Source organism: Sceloporus occidentalis, unplaced genomic scaffold, assembly GCF_023333645.1.
Source record: "Sceloporus occidentalis isolate IW3139 unplaced genomic scaffold, rSceOcc1.0.p SCAF_22, whole genome shotgun sequence".
Lineage (NCBI taxonomy): Eukaryota > Metazoa > Chordata > Lepidosauria > Squamata > Phrynosomatidae > Sceloporus > Sceloporus occidentalis.
In genome coordinates this window covers 9,929,614-9,945,183 of record NW_028317002.1, presented here as the reverse complement: position 1 = coordinate 9,945,183, position 15,570 = coordinate 9,929,614, and the positions used below count along the sequence as shown (strand labels likewise).

At 38.4% G+C, this 15,570-nt stretch overlaps 1 protein-coding gene across 1 annotated transcript in view; it reads right to left on the bottom strand.

Moving 5' to 3' along the window:
- Window positions 1-15,570, bottom strand: part of NXN (nucleoredoxin) — a 59,781-nt gene that overhangs the window by 2,509 nt on the left and 41,702 nt on the right. The window contains exons 3-7 of the mRNA XM_089484636.1: window positions 12,908-13,041; window positions 12,232-12,332; window positions 9,597-9,703; window positions 5,737-5,916; window positions 1,256-1,380 (exon numbers count right to left, since the gene is read on the bottom strand). Of these exons, the coding sequence (XP_089340762.1) occupies window positions 1,256-1,380; window positions 5,737-5,916; window positions 9,597-9,703; window positions 12,232-12,332; window positions 12,908-13,041 (647 nt within the window). The remainder of the gene's footprint in view (window positions 1-1,255; window positions 1,381-5,736; window positions 5,917-9,596; window positions 9,704-12,231; window positions 12,333-12,907; window positions 13,042-15,570) is intronic.

The following is a 15,570-nucleotide window of genomic DNA, read 5'->3' as shown; positions in this document are numbered from 1 at the left end:
CAAAAAGTTTTGGAACCCAGTAGCAGGGTATGCACAAGACAAGACTGTACATAGATGACATGACAACAATCGATTATACTCTCAACTTCTTTTAGCAAACACTGCTAAATACGTTTCAAATACAAAATGTTTATGAAAAATTGCCAATTGGATGATCAAAAATACTCGGCATATGAGAAAGTACACCGTGTTCACATCAAGCTCACCTTAAAACAATATCCTTTCACATGCCCACTAGATGACAATAGGGTTTAGTGCCCACAGATACTAAGGTCAGGCAAACAAACCAGAAACAGGTTAGGAACACACATTAATAATTATGTTTTTGTACTTCTTACTGGTGTCGGTGACTTGGCTCAGTCAACAGTGAAATACATGAGTGGTACATACGTACCCTCCAAACTAAGTAAGAACTGCCTGAAAAAAAGCATGTTGTGTTACTGAAAACTGTAAAAATAAGATGAGCATTCATCAATCACATCCTGAGCACGTCACTTTATATGACAAAGTACTAAGAAAAATTAAGTGTTTGCAAAATTGTGCTTTTTCTTAGCTGTATTAGCGATACAAATGTGTCCCTTGAGTTTTTAATTCCAGAAAAATATGATCTCATACCTTCTCTGTCATCAGATCTATGTTACTAAGATAGTACTTAGTGAGTAAAGCTGAACATCTGGACCAGAAAATCTATATATTTGTCTGTGAGTTATAAATGGACATACGATGGGTAGCGGCTAGACAGGCTGGGATTATAAGTACCCAGCTGAGGCCAATACAGACTACAAATCACACTAATATATAAGTGAAAATGTCCATAAACTAGGCGTGCGTCTGCTTGTATTGTGAATAATGTATATTGTACAGCTATCCATTTCTGCTTGAGCAGCTCTGAAGCCTCAATACCTTAGAGATCTACATCTGCACACGCAGCACTAGCATGTGTATCTCCTGCACAGACGAGAGTAACCAGAACCAGTCTTAAACAAAAAAACAAAAACTACAAATGCTCTCGATTCTTGCAAGTGTCAAAAAGCACTGCACACGCCACTGCCGTTCATGTGGTTTATTATGCAAGGTTCTTGGGGGCAGTGGAATAAGTAAAATGGCTGGTTGTTGCTCAATTACATGTCCATTCATTGATATTATATTCTACATACAGTTATGTTTTTAATCAATGGGGGCAAGAAGAGAGATCTGTGCTTCTGGAAATAGAAGGTTTAGCAGAGACAGACCTCCGCAAATGTTTTGGACTCACCTCTCCTGCAACAAAGAACAGTAGTGGTGATTCCTCTTCTTTGGCTTTATATTGTGCTATAATTTTCTCCGCTATGGGTTGGATAAGCTGTTTTGCTGCTTCTGACTCACCATCATCTTCAGAATCTAAAAAGACAAACGGTCATCATTGCCATGCATTTCTGACAAAGAAGCAGAGGGTAGCTAGCACATAATATACTTTACCATACTTATTGAAAATTTGACTTTAATTAGCAGGGGCTTCCAAATTTAAGTGGAAGGTTTATAATCAGGTTAATAATACGTCAATGCTTTTAGAACTTGAAAAGTACTGGGATGTTTCATCTACACTAAATTCCACAAAAAAAGTACAGCTATGTACTAGTTAATTATACATGTTACTCAGGAATCTGTTCTAGGTCCACTGTTATTTTTATTGTGTAACAATACAGAGAAAGTGATCTTCTGCTCCTATGACCTCCCCAGGGCTCAAACACGGATATTGCTTTCTCTGTATCATTGCACATATATATATATTTTTTTTAAGACTGGAGGAATCCTTGCAGAGTTTGGCTTTATAAAGAGAGTCTGATTCATAGTATATTAATATTTTTGTATTAATGAATTATCAAGGGGTATAGAAAGTCATGGATTTGCAGAGGACACACAATTAGGTAGTACAGACAGTACTAGACATTACTTTTCTGCAAATAGATCTGGTCAAAATCAAGCTCTGGGTGACCAAATGCAAGCAGTTTTTTCTATTTTAAATAAGCTATTACATTTCCATGATAAAATACAAACAAAACAGATAATACTAAAACAAAAATACAAACAAAAACAAATCACATTTCCATCATACCTGTTACATTCATGACTTACCGAATATAATATCTAATTTTGAGAAGATAGAGGGGGAAAACCGTCTTTCAATCTAGGTCAAAATTACACTGCTAAAATATTAAAATCTATTATTTGGAATGAAGAAGACGATTTAGGGCTATCCCCATCTAGGGAAATAAAATTATTATAGCAATGGACACTTTTCTCTCCATCTCTTCCATGGATCTCATATATAATACTATATACTATTTTTTTTTTATAGTATAATAACCAGTTTCCTTTGCCAATGGATAACCAATTTGTTTAATCATATCGGTTAGTCCATGGATTTCCCTAGAATTCCATTTCAGTGCCAATACTAATGTCATAATAATATTTATACAAAAGGCTTTATTTGTATGTAAAAGATACTTTAGATGACACTTGATGAATGAGCGACCCCTTGAAAAAGGAGAACCGAAACGGCGTTGGGGAAGTGGTTGGTAATATGGGTAAGGAGCATATTGCTCGTAATTATTATCCCAATTTTTTGTATTTGTTTAAATTTCTATTATAAGTGCCTTATATATTTACTAACTTTATAGTGAGGTTTTTAAACCATGCAATATTTATTACGATCATGATATAGACAGGTGCACTTTATATAGAGTAAAATACAATTGTATTTGAATGACTTAGCACTTTATAACTCTCATGATGGTTTACATGCACTCAAGACACTTTATATATATATAGCCATATTGCCTCCATATGCTCTGATTATTTTCTTATCATAACCTCTGTTGTCTATATAATTAAATGTTTTTTATTCATTGAATATCTGTAAAATAAACAATATATTTTATATAAGGGCTTGTGTGCAACTCCCCTTTTTCTGTTAGGTGTATAGACACTTGATGAAGTAGTAATAGCTTATAGAGAGTTTACTTGATATGACCTTTATAATATATTTCTAATATCGTTGTCCACAGCATTACTAGCAAATCATAATACCAAAATATTTGAAAGCATCTCCAACATTATTTTGGGAATACTATTTAAATAAAACTTTATAATGAGTTTCCCATAGATTAGCATTTCCTCACCTCCAATACTGATTGCCTCCATTCCTCTAATGTAATCGTATATGCTATTTCTTTTTCCCATCTATTTTGATTTCTCCTATTACCGTATTTGCTCGATTATAAGACGAGGTTTTTTTCAGAGCAAATGCTCTGAAAAAATACCCCTCGTTTTATAATCTGGGTCGTCTTATAATCAGACCTCAACTAGGTCTGACTACGATCCAGATTCCCCGCAGCTGCAGGTGACCTGGATCCTCCTGTCTCGCCCCCCGCCCCCCCACTTACCGGTGCGTCTGAGTTCCCGGTGTGTAGCGGGGGCAGCGTGTAGATGTCTACGCGATTCGTGTAGACAACTTACGCTGCAGCCGGAAGGAGGTGTGGCTAGTAGCAGGGGTTGTCTACGCGAATCGCGTACAGCTCTACACGCTGCCCCGGCTACATGACAGGGGAGTCAGAAGGTCCGGTAAGTTTGGAGGAGGGAGGGGGTGTTAAATGGGGGGCATAAGGCATTTCTGGAGGCAGAGTGTTCTATGAAATGCCTTTTAACCCCCTTAATGCCACTCTGCCTCCAGAAATGCCTTTTTAACCCTCTATACGCCACTCTGCCTCCTGAAATGCCTTAAACCTCCCTATATGCCACTCTGAACCATAATATGCCTTTTAACCCCCTTAACGCCAGAGTGGCATATAGGGGTAGAAGGCATTTCTGGAGGCAGAGTGGCACATAGGGGGTCAAAAGGCATATCATGGGGCACAGTGGCATATAGGGTTAAAAGGCATATCATGGGGCACAGTGGCATTTAGAGGGTTAAAAGGCATATCATGGGGCACAGTGGCATTTAGAGGGTTAAAAGGCATATCATGGGGCACAGTGGCATATAGGGGTATAAGGCACTTCTGGGGCAGATGTGCATAACTGGGGGGGGCAGGCTGGAAAATAGAAGGAAATAAAATCAAAATATTTTTCTCAATCATAGCTTTTATTAAAAAAAAAAATAGTTTAGATGAATTAACATTTACTGGTAAAACTTTTTTCCTATAGGGTCGTCTTATATTCAGGCTTTTTTTTTTTCCCTAAATTAATATTCAGATTTGGGGGGTCGTTTTATAATCTCTAAGATTACCAAAGGAGCTTAGGTAGTTTTCTTCGAAAAGATCTAATAAGGCAACTTTATGGTCTTTCTAGTTCAAAATATTTATATCTGTAATAGCAGGTTCCAAAAGGGGTTTTTTATGAGATACTATTTTAAATCTAGGTTTTATGTTTCTCAAAGTTTTTAGTTTATCATTTAGTACTGGACGATGTGATGGCAATGCTTTTAAAAGTTTATTGGTTAACTATACTAGAGATGCAAGTTTCTTCCAGTGGGAAAATAGACTCTCATAACAACCAGTTTCCAGAAGCTAAAGATGTTATATTCCATTCGAATAACCCTCCATACCTAGCCTTTAGCTTAATCACTGACTGATAGATTTTTAATTTTTGTCAATTTCAAAAATAACTGCTGATATTGTCGAAGAGTCTTATATAGTACTGGGATAGTTTATAAACCCCTCCCTCTAATAAGACACCAAGGGGTTGAAGCCATCAAAGAAGGACGGGGAGGATTTTACTTGGTAAATTACATCATGAGCATTTAAAAAAAAAAAAATCTTTTTGGGGTGAATAGAAGTCCTTTTCACCCTCTACTATTTGAATTTATTTTTTTTAAGTCAATAATAAGGTAAGGTTTTTATTTGCCCCATTTATTGTTTTATCTAATTTTAAATCTGGGGTACGTTTCAAGTCACCTATCTTAAACGTACCCTCACCACACCTTTCTATATCTTCTTGTACTTTATTTAGGAACTCTACATATATTGACTAATTTATAAAAAACTTAATTTCCAACCTTCCATATTCAAATATTTGTTCAAATTTGATATTATTAGATATAAAGGTTGCTGCACCTTTTTTCCTTCTAATGCGCTGGATATATATTAATACATGAATTTTTTTGCATCTCCATAGAAATGTTGGGTTACCCTGCCAATAGGTCTCTTGCACAAAGCATTTTTTTGCCATATAAAAAAAAAATATATATGGTGAATTGAAGCCCTTTGTTGCCATTTTAAAGGCTATTTTAGCCCACTCTGCATGTTTCTTATACCCCCCTCCCTCCTCTACCCCCCTGATCTTCACAACCCTCCTCACACATAATTATCCTTCCATACATCACTAAACACCAAAACACAAGCAACTGTTCTTTATTATAAGAACCAAAATCTACTGTTACTATAAACATTTTTCTTCTACTAGTGTAGATCTCTACCGTGGTGGTAAAACCTATTACAGAATCATCTAATTATCTTCATATAATGAAAAAATGGACAAGAAAGGAGTAGACATGCGTAATTGTTGAAAACAACAATCCCATCACAAGAGAAAAAAAAGTTTGAATGTTGATATAATGTTAAATGTATGTTCACTGTGCAGATATTTCACAGTTCTCATCACCTAACCTAAGCAGAACATTTGGGTATGTTCATGGCATCATCGTCATGGCCAAGACCATCATCCCCTAACACTTCAGGAAATGTGGCACATTATCCATACCTACAAACAGGACAAGGCATGGGCCTTCATTCAGCTGCACAGCATTTAGATCCGTGAGCTCCACAACAGGCTTTGGGTGCCAAGGAAACTCTTTGCAATCAACATCATGCAATACTTCCACTCTTCCTTGTCGTGTGATGACCTCTCCCTTGGGGTCCAAGATGATGAGGTTTGGGATACCTGCATAACAAAAAAAATGTTAATGGATGGTGCTCTTGTACATCTTCATAATATCACAGTGAAAAGCTGCCAACGTCATATGTATTAAAATACTTATCTCTCGGGATGTAAATGAAAAAAAAGGTACGGCAACAAGCTACCCCTATTTACCTCTTTTTTTGGGAGATTACCAAAAGTCTTACGTTTGGGCGAGAGAGTAAACATTCCGAGAGCAGAAAAAAGTATTGGGTAAACAAATAAAAAGCAGACATCAGTTTGGGGTAGCTGAACCAAATCCACCCTGGACTGGGAGAAAACATTGGTCCGCCAGTGGCTGCAGCCCTAGCAAGCTTGTATTGTTTATTGAAGGCTGTCATTGTCCTTTGTTTACGGTGCAAGCGTGTGTTCTGTGGCTCAATGTGTGTGGCCGGAGAGATGTAGTGTCTATCGGTTATATATAAATATTACACTTATACATACATATATATATATATATATATATATATATATATAAATACATACATACATACATAAAGACAACAATCTGTGGGCATTAACATCACATTATAGTAGTGGTTTTGAAATAGGTCTTTGCTTTTAGTCTCATGCAGCTGGATTGAGTATATTAACTTGAGTATACAAAAGACTTGGTGCTCTTTATTTAATGTACTGGAGTGTGAGAATGACACAGAGCTTGTTCTCATTATAAACATGCGGTGAACCAACATATACAAGTGGAACGCTAAACACTGTCCTGATTCAGAGCAGACACGTCTCTGTTCAGCATTTCATGCCAGGAGCTTACAGTCTGATCTCCAGAACTTCCCGAATACATTGTAGTGAGCTACAGCAAAGCTGCTCCCTGCTAATCTTTACTTCCCGCTATAGTAACCATGCCTAATCCTCATATAAAAAAGCACTATACAAACACTGTTCCTAACCGCATGTCAAAAAATGTTCATGGCTTACTCTAACTATTGTCAGCACAAAAGCCTCTGCATAAATCATCTACCACTCCTGCAATCTAAACTAATTTGGCTATCTTTGGCAATGCATTTAGCAAGAGCCAAATTGGTGCTTCTTTATTCAAATACACGTCAAACCATTATCTTACAACTACACCTAAATTATAGGGCTTCTGTGACGGCGCACCGGCGTAACGTGACCTTCCGGTGCTCAGCCATAGAAGTCCCAGGTAGCAGCGGAGGTTGTCTACGCGCAAAGCACAGACATTCACTGGCTGCCCCCACTTGACACCAGGCAGTCTGGACAACGAGGAACAAGTCTAAGGATGCATCGGTAAATAGGGGGGGGGGGATAAGGCATATCAGGGGCCAGAGTGGCATATACGTGGTATTAGGCATATCAGGGGGCAGAGTGGCATATTGGGATGTATAAAGCATATCGGGTGGGGGCAAAGTGGCATATTGGGGGGTATAAGGAGGGGGCAGGTTGGCAAATAAAAGGAAATAAAAGCAAAAAATGCATTTTTATCAATCAGTTTTTATCAAATATGAAATAGTTTACATGTGAATTAATATTTACTAATCAAACTTTTGTTATAGGGTCGTCTTATATTCAGGCTTTTTCATTTTTTTTCTTAATATTCACATTTTGGGGGGGTTGTCTTATAACCGAGCAAATACGGTGATTACTTCCCTAACACTCTATGGCTGCAATTTTGTAGACTGGATAACGATACTATAAACATTTGACTAACAAAATCCTCTCAGACCAATGACTTGCTTTGACTGCATTACTTGGTACAAATCCAAGAGGGTCGGCCTACATATGCACAAAAACTATAGTTTATGTATGTAGCGATATGACACAAGTTGTCTACCACTATATTAAAGGAGGATTTACCATAAACTAACAAAAAAGCCTGTCATATAAACCAGATTTGCATCACGCTAAAAAATATATACCGTATTGGCCCGAATATAGGCCGCACTTTTCCCCCCCACTTTAAGTCTTTAAAGTGGGGGTGCGGCCTATATTCGGGGTCTAGCGCCCGACGCCCGGGACATGCAGTTCCGGGCGCCGGGCAGGCAGCAGGCTTAGGATACAGATCCCCCGCAGTGGTGCTGTGATACGCTCAGACAGCCTCCCCTGCCGGCACTTCCCACGGGGGGGGTTGGGTGCCGGCACTTCCCACGGGGGGGGTTGGGTGCCGGCACTTCCCACGGGGGGGGGGGGTTGGGTGCCGGCACGGGAGGCTGTCTGAGCGTATCAGAGAGTAGGAGTATGGTACATGGCACCATATCTGCGAATCAAGGTGCTGGAGCGCCGTTATTAATTTGCTGTGTTTTTTCTGTATATGCAGAAGGCCAGTGTCAATGCCCATGCACTGATCACCATCCTTTGACTTTCAGAAGCTGATGTAAAATCAGCAGAATGATATTCTACAAGTTTTACTTACTGAAATACATCTACACTTTAGGAGTCAGTGTTCCCTTTACATGCAAGTATTAAGAAGCAAACACTTTCTATATTCTGTTACCGAAGCCACAAAGAAAAAAACATCTTGCAGGTGCTGAGCAGGTGTACAGGACATGTAAACTATATGGGCCATTTCCATGTTTAAAGTCTGCTTTCTACATTAAAAGAGTACTATACTGTTCTCTGGAACCCAACAGCTAATACTATTGAAGGGTGATCAGATTTCTCCTCTAAATAAGCACTTCTAAAAACAGAATTATATGTTTCCCAAGAAAAAGTTATCCCACTGGAAAACGTTAAATTTCCCAATATGACTCTTTATGACCATTGATTCAAGGAAACAAAAAACAAAAAAAAAAATGATAAAATTCAACTTTTACATCTAATAATAATAATAATAAAGTTTCCTTCCATGTAAAACGGAAGACTGTATTAATCAATGCTAATGTATAACATATTTCTGCATTTATGGAGTTAAAGTGCAAATAATTACACAAAAACATGTAAAAATACACAATTCAATACTAACTTTTCTAATCCAAGTATGATTTAAAGAATGAAACAATACTAATACTTCAGGAAATTTAGCACCAAATCCATCCCCTGTTTCCAACTAAAGGTAACAAAGCATATCTCTTTAGCACGACCATGGCAGTGTAATTAGAACCAAATGCGGCCAACCTGCCATGGTAATGAGGTTAAAGATGACATGATCTGGTTGCACATCAGTGGCTTTAGTTCATTAACCTTCTTCTCCCTTTATGTTTTGTCACTGATCACTGCTGTTGCCAAGCCAACTAGTGCTTAAATTTACAAAAGAAACAGAAAACATAAGCGCTATAATCAAACTTGTAAGAAAAAGCAGTGACTCGGAAAAGCCTGGGAGAATAGTGATTGTGTATTTGCTGCTGCTACACTGAACCCTGTTTCTATAGATGCCAGGCACTGACATTCACTATTCACAAAGAAACAAGAGCAGTTTTATGTCTGGAAAGTTACTAGAGCTGTCTGTGATGATTTTTTTTAAACATTTTTACAAGCTTTGTTTTAGACCATCGAGACTGATGAATTATTTCCTCACTTCGGCCTGCCTATGACGGCAGTTGCCATTTGCTGTTTACGGTACACAGTGTCCATTATGTAGAAATAATGATTCTGGTACAAAATGAATTACAAAATAAACCAATATAATGTTCTTGTTGATTAGACTATTTGACAAGCACTGTGCTTTTACTGGACAAAACCACAATGCTTCTTACCTTGTATTCCATACAGTCGGTTAAGCCTTGACCTCCTTGCCTCATCACTGTAGGGTACAGCCAGCCACGGCATCTCACTGAAATACTGTTTAAAAGATTCTTCAGACCTGTGTTGAAACATTATTATTATTAATAATAAATACACATCATGATAGTTGATGCCCAGTTTTCTTAAAAGCAGCGAACATGCACTCTCTCCTGACACAGGCAAACAGATTTTAACACATACCACTGGATTTTAACACATACCACTGGCACATACATGCTGCGTGCTGCAGATTTTCATCAATAATTATAAACCAACACATGTTACATATTTGTGAATATTGTGTGGGAAAAATGGGAGAAATCAGCCAGTGAAATGGTCCAACCCAAACAGCATTCTCCTAGCTTCCATGCTGCCCAGGGAATGTTCCGGAACTATCTAGTTTACTGCCTTGCTTAAGAATGTTGCAGCTCCCTGATCTTTGCATTGGATCCATCTTTTATACATAAGCCATCTCAATGTGAAAGCCCCAATGACAGGTCAAACAATGAACCCTACCTCTGACAGTTTGGTTAGCTGATATAAAACAGGTGAACTGGATGTTACTGCTTCTTATTGTATAAAATATTTATTATATGTCCATTTGAAAAATCTGGCTGCATTAAATTACTGAACAGCAATACCATTTTGAAGCTCTGGTATCATGGAATGGAAAAAGGTTAAAAAGGGCACCATATTTTGTTTTCATTATTACGTTGCGATATCTTGCACAAATAAGTTGACCCAAATTACATGGCCTTCATATATCATAACCTTAACTTACTGTCATATATTTTTTTACTCCAAACAATTCCTGGAAAAGCTGTCAATTACCTCACGGGTTATTCATCCCAGCCCTATTCAGCTCCTGCCAACTATCATCAACAAAAATGATGTTGATTGTCCCCAGACTAAAATGCTGGACACAATTCAGTAATGCCGGTTGTTACATATTACCGGTGGTTTGATGAAAATACACATAGCATCTTGTGGGGCAAATACAAATTAACTGCACTATTTTAAAGTGAATCCATCAAGCTTTTGGAGAGGCTGCTACAGAATAAAAAGCATGTCCAAACTGCTATTAAATTTATAAAGTTGGGTTTAAATTTCATTTAAAAAACTAAATGCCATGCTTTTTTCCAATACTGTATGAAGAGGTCATTCTTGAAATGAATCGTTGCTAGCATGGCTTGCTTAGTTTGTTGAGGCCTAAGTACCTGCTCTGTGAATTGTGGGGCAAGAGGACCTGCTACTGACCCAGGTGCAGCAGGGGAATGGGCATGCTTGAGAAGCCCAGCACCAATGACCCCTGTACCCTCCTTCAGGTTCCTTTCATTCAGAAGCAGATGTGATATCTGCAAGGAGAGGGACCTTTGACCCTACGACAATCGCCAGAAGCCTATTAAAGGCTTTGCTTGTATACAAGGGAAAATTATTTACTTAGTTTAGCCGAAGGACCAGCACATTTCCGAAGCGCTAGTTAGGGAAATTAAGCAGTCCTAGTAAAAATTACTAGTAGTAATTTTTTTTTTTTTTTAAAAGGGGACAGACAAGCAGGCTGAGTTTTCTGAAAACCTGCACTATTTTAAAAACATTTTGGCTCCTTAGTGAAATTTATTTTGTTACATTTTTGTGGATGCATAGTTCACTGAATATGAGCTTATTTACAAGTGTACATAGGGTCATGCTAAATACCTTTGTCATTATAATTTAAATGAAAACACAATAATATACCAATACACCACCTAACAAGGACCAAGGGGGCTCCTAAATATGGTGTACTAACTCATGAGACCCCAAAGAGCAAAAAGGGTTAGGATGTAAATAACCAATATAAAACACCCTAAAACAAAGTGTGTGTTTTTATATTGGTTAACTATGGATAGCACAACTCTATGACTGAGCAAGCTGCTGCAATAAACGGTTAGCTTTAATACGATGATAGGTCTACATGGAACAAAGCCTTTTGTATGATGCAAATACATAGCGAGTGTCAGCAGTTGGCCAAGCTTACGCTACAGCTTGGAAGCATGGCTGGCAAACACTTGTAGGTAGTTTCATGAGTTCAACCGTAGCAAGTTTACTACTTAGAGTTATGTGGAAACCCTGCTATTCACAAAATGCACCTTTTATTGTAGGTTTCATTCTTGTTAATTCCGATAAGTAGCTTGATATATAACGATACCTTAGTATTGTGATTTTATGATCAAAACAAGACATCTTCACCAGATACTCCAAATGAAATACTCAATAAATAAATGAATCTTATCCATTTGCTATTCTGCTCAGCAATGTGATCTATCGTGCCATAGATTTAAACGCCATAAGTGCAAAACACAGCTTTGAGATACACACATTTGAATGGCAAACACTATCGTAAACTGCGCTTACATTCAGAGGCAAGCGACAGTGCGTTAGAAACACATTATAAAACAAGACCTAACAGGAACCTACCACAAAGCAGCAGGGCTGTGCCAGAACATGCAAAACCAGTGAGGTCATTTTCCCAGTTCGGCAGTGCCAGACCCGGGAGGCTGGAAAGGTTGCAAAACACGACACAGTGTTTACTGCACATTTCATTTAACTGCGTAATAAGCATACACATACCTGTCAGCACTGACTAATACAATTTCAAACTTTTGCCCAGACTCCTTGATCTTCCGATAGGTTTCTATCAAAACCCTGGTCAGACTGCGGCACGGAGGACACTGTAAAAGAAGCAAGAAAATAAAATGATGCCAAACATTATGCACAAAAAACATACCATTGGACCATTGCAGAGTATTATCGTGTAAAGTAGGACTGGACATTATTAATATTTATTGCTTTATATAGGGCTGTCATATTCCATTGCGCTGCACAAAGGGTAGACAGGACATAAGTAGTATATAACAATTTGACTTACAGAAACAACAGGTAAGGGGAGATTAGTGGCCAATTCTCCAGTAACCGCTAAACTACGACATACATGATCTTCAGTTAACTTTCATCCACAGTAGATAGATGAAGACGATGGGAGTTGTGGTTTAATTGCAGTTGAAAGCTGCCTGGGTATTGTAATGGCAAAAAGCATCACAGAGTACAGAATATTTCCGACATGGAATTTTTTTTTCTAATTATAGACCCAGAACACAGATTACATACATAAACTAGTAGCGGCATGTTCTGGGACATCTATGGTATTGATTAATATAGGGATGATGAAAGCCTGTGATATGCACTGAAACTTTTAACAAACAATGAATCCCCTGTATATTTTATTTTCATATTGGTATTTACCCACCCAGTGTGCAGAAAAATAGATGCCAACATATGATCCTTCCAAGGTACTGCTGTCTTGTGTCTGGCCATTGTTCCGGAGCAAAGGTCCTGCAATAACTTCACAGAAAGGTTTTGGACCCCATGGGAACTCCAGACCTATAAGGTTATGGCGAAATTAACAAATCAAAATGCCAGCTCATGTACTTAAATGTGAGTTTGGTAGCAATTTTACACAATCTCAGTTGTCAACAACCCATGACATTCGTAGGTGGATTTTTCTTCGCAAGTACAGAATATGGTACCGGCAGGTGTTTATTTAGGGTCTTGCTGATAGTGTTGAGGTCAATACAGATTCCTGATGAATTCAATGCTAGAATACAACCTTTAAGGCCCATTTGTGTATGACAGCACAGCCCAGCAGGGTTCTTTAGAAGTGTTGGTGCAGGGAGCACTGTTCTTTATACACTACTATGTCTAGTGATAAACATTAGGTCAGGATGCATAATAACTGGCACTACTATCGCTGTGAATAGCTAAACCCTGGCTACAAATTCCAGGTAGTTATGGGCAAGTCGTGATTTTTCTGCCTGTGAAAGGTCATTAAGCAGATTGGAAAAAAAAATAGTCACTGAATAAAATGCATGTATATCTGAATACCGACCAATGCCAAGTTACCCTCTTAGGAAAAGCTGAATAGACATATTCAGTGTCGGATGAGGAGAAACAGACTTAAAGATACGGTTATCTTCTGTTTATTAGAACATCCATATTTATTTTATATACCAGAACCCTACCCAGAAATGATTAATAATGTCCCATTCATATATGATCAGGCAATGTTTTATTTCAATAAACAGCAAAACTCTCAAGGACCTCTCAGGCATAGTTTTTATCTGGGACCTGGATCCGCATGTCTTTCTTTACTACACTAGTGCCTTATTTTTAAGATGTATAAGAATTTTAATCCCACATGATCACAGATCTCCAGTGCTACACATTGTAAATAAAAATAGTGTGATTGTGTTCTAAATCCAGGCCTATTAACAGCTATGGAAAATGATATTAAGCCACACCCACTGACACCCCCCCCCAAAAAAAGTGTGACCCTTGGGACATTTTATATCCCCAAAGCAAAAATCTCATGGGTAATCATCATCAATATGTATATCATACACAGCAGGAATGCCACCAAATTCGTTAACTACATTTGGCTCACAAATTGAGAAAAGGACAATCCCAATAAACACAATTTTGTCTGCTAAAAATATTAGACAGATACCTGGATTCAATTTTTCAAAAAAAGATTACAATTAAAACAGTAAGTCATTCAATGTGGCTGAGGGTTTTGACTGTAAGATATTGGTAAGATAGAAGTCTACAAGCTATTCTCTGTGCATGGAGCTCAGCACCGGTACTGGTCTATATCAGCTTCTGGAGACCAGGACACACTGTACAATATCATTTCTTTTTATTACCGGTTAATTCAAGTTCACCAAGATCTCTGGAAGGACTGAACAGCATACACCATACTGTTGGCAAACATGTGAAAATAACTGCCTACCAAATGATTACAAATATCTGTCTTCATTGTAATTGTAAAGATGTGATCAATCATGACAAAGTACAAAAGAACATTAACAACTAGGGCTGCAACTAACGATTATTTTAATAATCGATTAGTTGGCCGATTATTTTTTCGATTAATCGATTTATCGGATAAAAAAATGCAATTTTTTAAAATTTAAAATAATGTAATAAAAAACGTACAATTTACACTTTCATCTCTTTATTGCAATGGCCTCTCTCTCTATTCACCTTCTTATTTTACTGACATAATAAAAGCTACAAGAACCCAAACACAGTGTTTCTCAAACTAGATTTTAATACAAAGTTATTAGTAAATAATAATTCATATGTTAACTATTTTTCATATTTAATAAAAACTGAGAAAAAAAGCCTCGTTTATATTTTCTTTTATTTACCAAACTGCCCCCAGTTATGCACATCTGACCCCCAGCTTGCCACTCTTCCTCCATATATGCATTATACCTCCTATTTGCCAGAGATTCCACTGTGCCTCCGATATGCCTTATACTCCTTATATGCCAGTGATATGCAACTGAGCCCCCTGATATACCTTTTACCCCCAGATATGTCTTATGCCCCCCTGATATGCCTAATATCCCCTATGCCCCTGTGCCCCCTGATATGCCTTATAACTTCCAATATGCCACTTGCCCCCATTTACGCCTTATACCTCCCTATATGCCACTGTGTACCCTGATATGCCACTCCGCCCCCCCTAAATGCCCTGCACCACCCTGAAATTAATTATACTCCCTGATTCACCACTCTACCTCCCCCTATACACCACTCTAACTCCCCCAGATATGCCATTCTGCCTCCCTGAAATTCATTATACCCCCCATACACCACTATAACTCACCCATATACCACTCTGCCTCCTCCCCCTCCCATACACCACTCTGCCTCCTCCCCCCTCCCATACTCCACTCTGCCTTCTCCCCCCTCCCATACCCCACTCTGGCTCCTCCCCCTCCCATACCCCACTCTGGCTCCTCCCCCTCCCATACACCACACTGGCTCCTCCCCCTCCCATACACCACACTGGCTCCTCCCCCCTCCCATACACCACTCTGCCTCCTCCCCCCTCCCATACCCCAC